Source organism: Drosophila nasuta, chromosome 2R (assembly GCF_023558535.2).
Source record: "Drosophila nasuta strain 15112-1781.00 chromosome 2R, ASM2355853v1, whole genome shotgun sequence".
NCBI classification, from domain to species: Eukaryota; Metazoa; Arthropoda; class Insecta; order Diptera; family Drosophilidae; genus Drosophila; species Drosophila nasuta.
Genome location: NC_083456.1, coordinates 7,716,136 through 7,717,846, shown reverse-complemented (window position 1 = coordinate 7,717,846; position 1,711 = coordinate 7,716,136). Strand labels below are relative to the sequence as shown.

The following is a 1,711-nucleotide window of genomic DNA, read 5'->3' as shown; positions in this document are numbered from 1 at the left end:
TTTTGTGGCTCGTCGTGCTGCTTCTGAATAATGATATATGGGTTTTATTTACATAAAGGTATGCCACGGTTTAGAAGGACGCACCTTTTGACCCTCTAAAGTACACATACTTTAAGCGTGAGTTCTTTCTTAGCATTACCAAAAATGCATAATTGATTACAAAGTGAGAATAGAGTATGATTGCAAAATAAAAAACTCAATTCAATCTCTATAAGCAAGCGTTGTGTGTAGAATAATTATTGATAGATTTCATTGATTTAAGTCTGTGCATAGCTTTTACTTCCCATGTAGATTTGTTCCAGACGTTCTTGTTCTCACATTTTAAAAGCAATTTTACACAAAAAGTTTAAAAGAAAAAAAGCAACATCAAATTTCAAATATGAATAGCAAAGAGAGCGGTCCTGGCGCTAATTGCAATCAAAGTTTCGATGATGACAATTGCAGCAACTATTCCGGAAATTCCCATGTGAGTGCACGACCCGGGCCGGATATGCACTCAAGTATCGAAGGAGAGGAGGAGGATGAGCAACCCATACGTGTCCGTGACATGATCAATCTATACAATTATGCCACACAGAAGAATCAGGAATTGGCCCAGGCCAAGTCCATCTACTTTGGTTCGAACATGAAGGGCATCGACATGGAGGCAACTCAGCAGCAACAACAGTTGCAACAAGAGCAGGAATGTTGCAATGGCATTTACCTCAATGTTCCAGTCAACGATAGTCAACAACCCGGTGGCAGGTGATTAAAAAATGATCAGCTAATTACGTTTGCTCCAATTTAATACACAAAATTTATTAGCCATGTATACAAGAGTAAACCGGGCAATTTTCACTTAACCACATCAGATGATCAAACATCAATGCAACAATCGCTGCAGGGAGACGGTGCGGGCGGTGAATCGATTGAGAAATCATATCAAAGCAAGACCACCATAAGGCGCACCGAACAAGGTAAAATACGAATGAAAAAGAAGACCTTTGCTTTTCGATTGCATTTTGCAATCATCTAAAATATCGAATTAATCATTGAGATACAGATCGATTCTCATGGCTCATCGAATCATTCTTCCGCAGGCGTACGCATTATTATCGACATCTTTTTCGACAAACAAGAGCATGACATTGATATCATCGGCAGCCGCGTGGAGACAGACATACCAGAGAGTCGCATTCTGGCCGAGTTCCAGCAACACTCGTTGGCAATGCGCTCACAGCAATTGAAATCGAACCAATCACCGAATGTTTAAATGTTAAATGGTGTTTCGTATTTTCTATTTTGTTTCGTTTTATCTTTTCTTTCCTGCTTTTGTAGAACGCCGCAAAATTTCATGTTACGTATACGCAAAGATGGACTTTTGTTTGTTTGAACAACATAAAGATACGCGTTCATCATTGAATTTTAAATTTACCGTTTTTCTTTTATTTCGATTTTTTTGTTTTCGCTAAAGCTTTGACTTCCTGCCCAGCCGCAGCCCAGCAGCAGTCACGATCAAAAAACACACAACAAAAAAAAAAAGAAAAGGAAAACAAAAAGCCAAATAATAAACGCTGCATTGAAAGCATGAGCGTCAACATCAGCTTCATATGAATGTGAACCTAGAAATTCAATGAGGCAACACGTCAGAGCAGCCCCAATTGATGCAAACCCCTAGCCGAAAAAGAGTCTTGTACACAGTTCTTTCTTGGTTTTTCCTCACGACAAAGGG

General features: G+C 39.3%; 1 protein-coding gene across 1 annotated transcript; it reads left to right on the top strand.

Annotated features, from left to right (window-relative positions):
* Positions 1-252: 252 nt before the first annotated feature.
* Positions 253-1,409, top strand: LOC132787093 (uncharacterized). Its single transcript, XM_060793987.1, has 3 exons — positions 253-744; positions 805-956; positions 1,080-1,409. The coding sequence occupies exons 1-3, from the start codon at positions 380-382 to the stop codon at positions 1,250-1,252; spliced, it is 690 nt and encodes a 229-aa protein (XP_060649970.1). The 5' UTR covers positions 253-379; the 3' UTR covers positions 1,253-1,409.
* The last annotated feature ends 302 nt before the right edge of the window (positions 1,410-1,711 follow it).

What these genes read in the sequence shown, in the direction of transcription:
- LOC132787093 (XM_060793987.1), top strand. Translation starts at nt 380, where the DNA reads ATGAATAGCAAAGAGAGCGGTCCTGGCGCTAATTGCAATCAAAGTTTC. An exon ending in AGTCAACAACCCGGTGGCAG is followed by an intron (nt 745 to 804) that starts GTGATTAAAAAA and finishes AAAATTTATTAG; the next exon opens with CCATGTATACAAGAGTAAAC. An exon ending in CATAAGGCGCACCGAACAAG is followed by an intron (nt 957 to 1,079) that starts GTAAAATACGAA and finishes ATTCTTCCGCAG; the next exon opens with GCGTACGCATTATTATCGAC.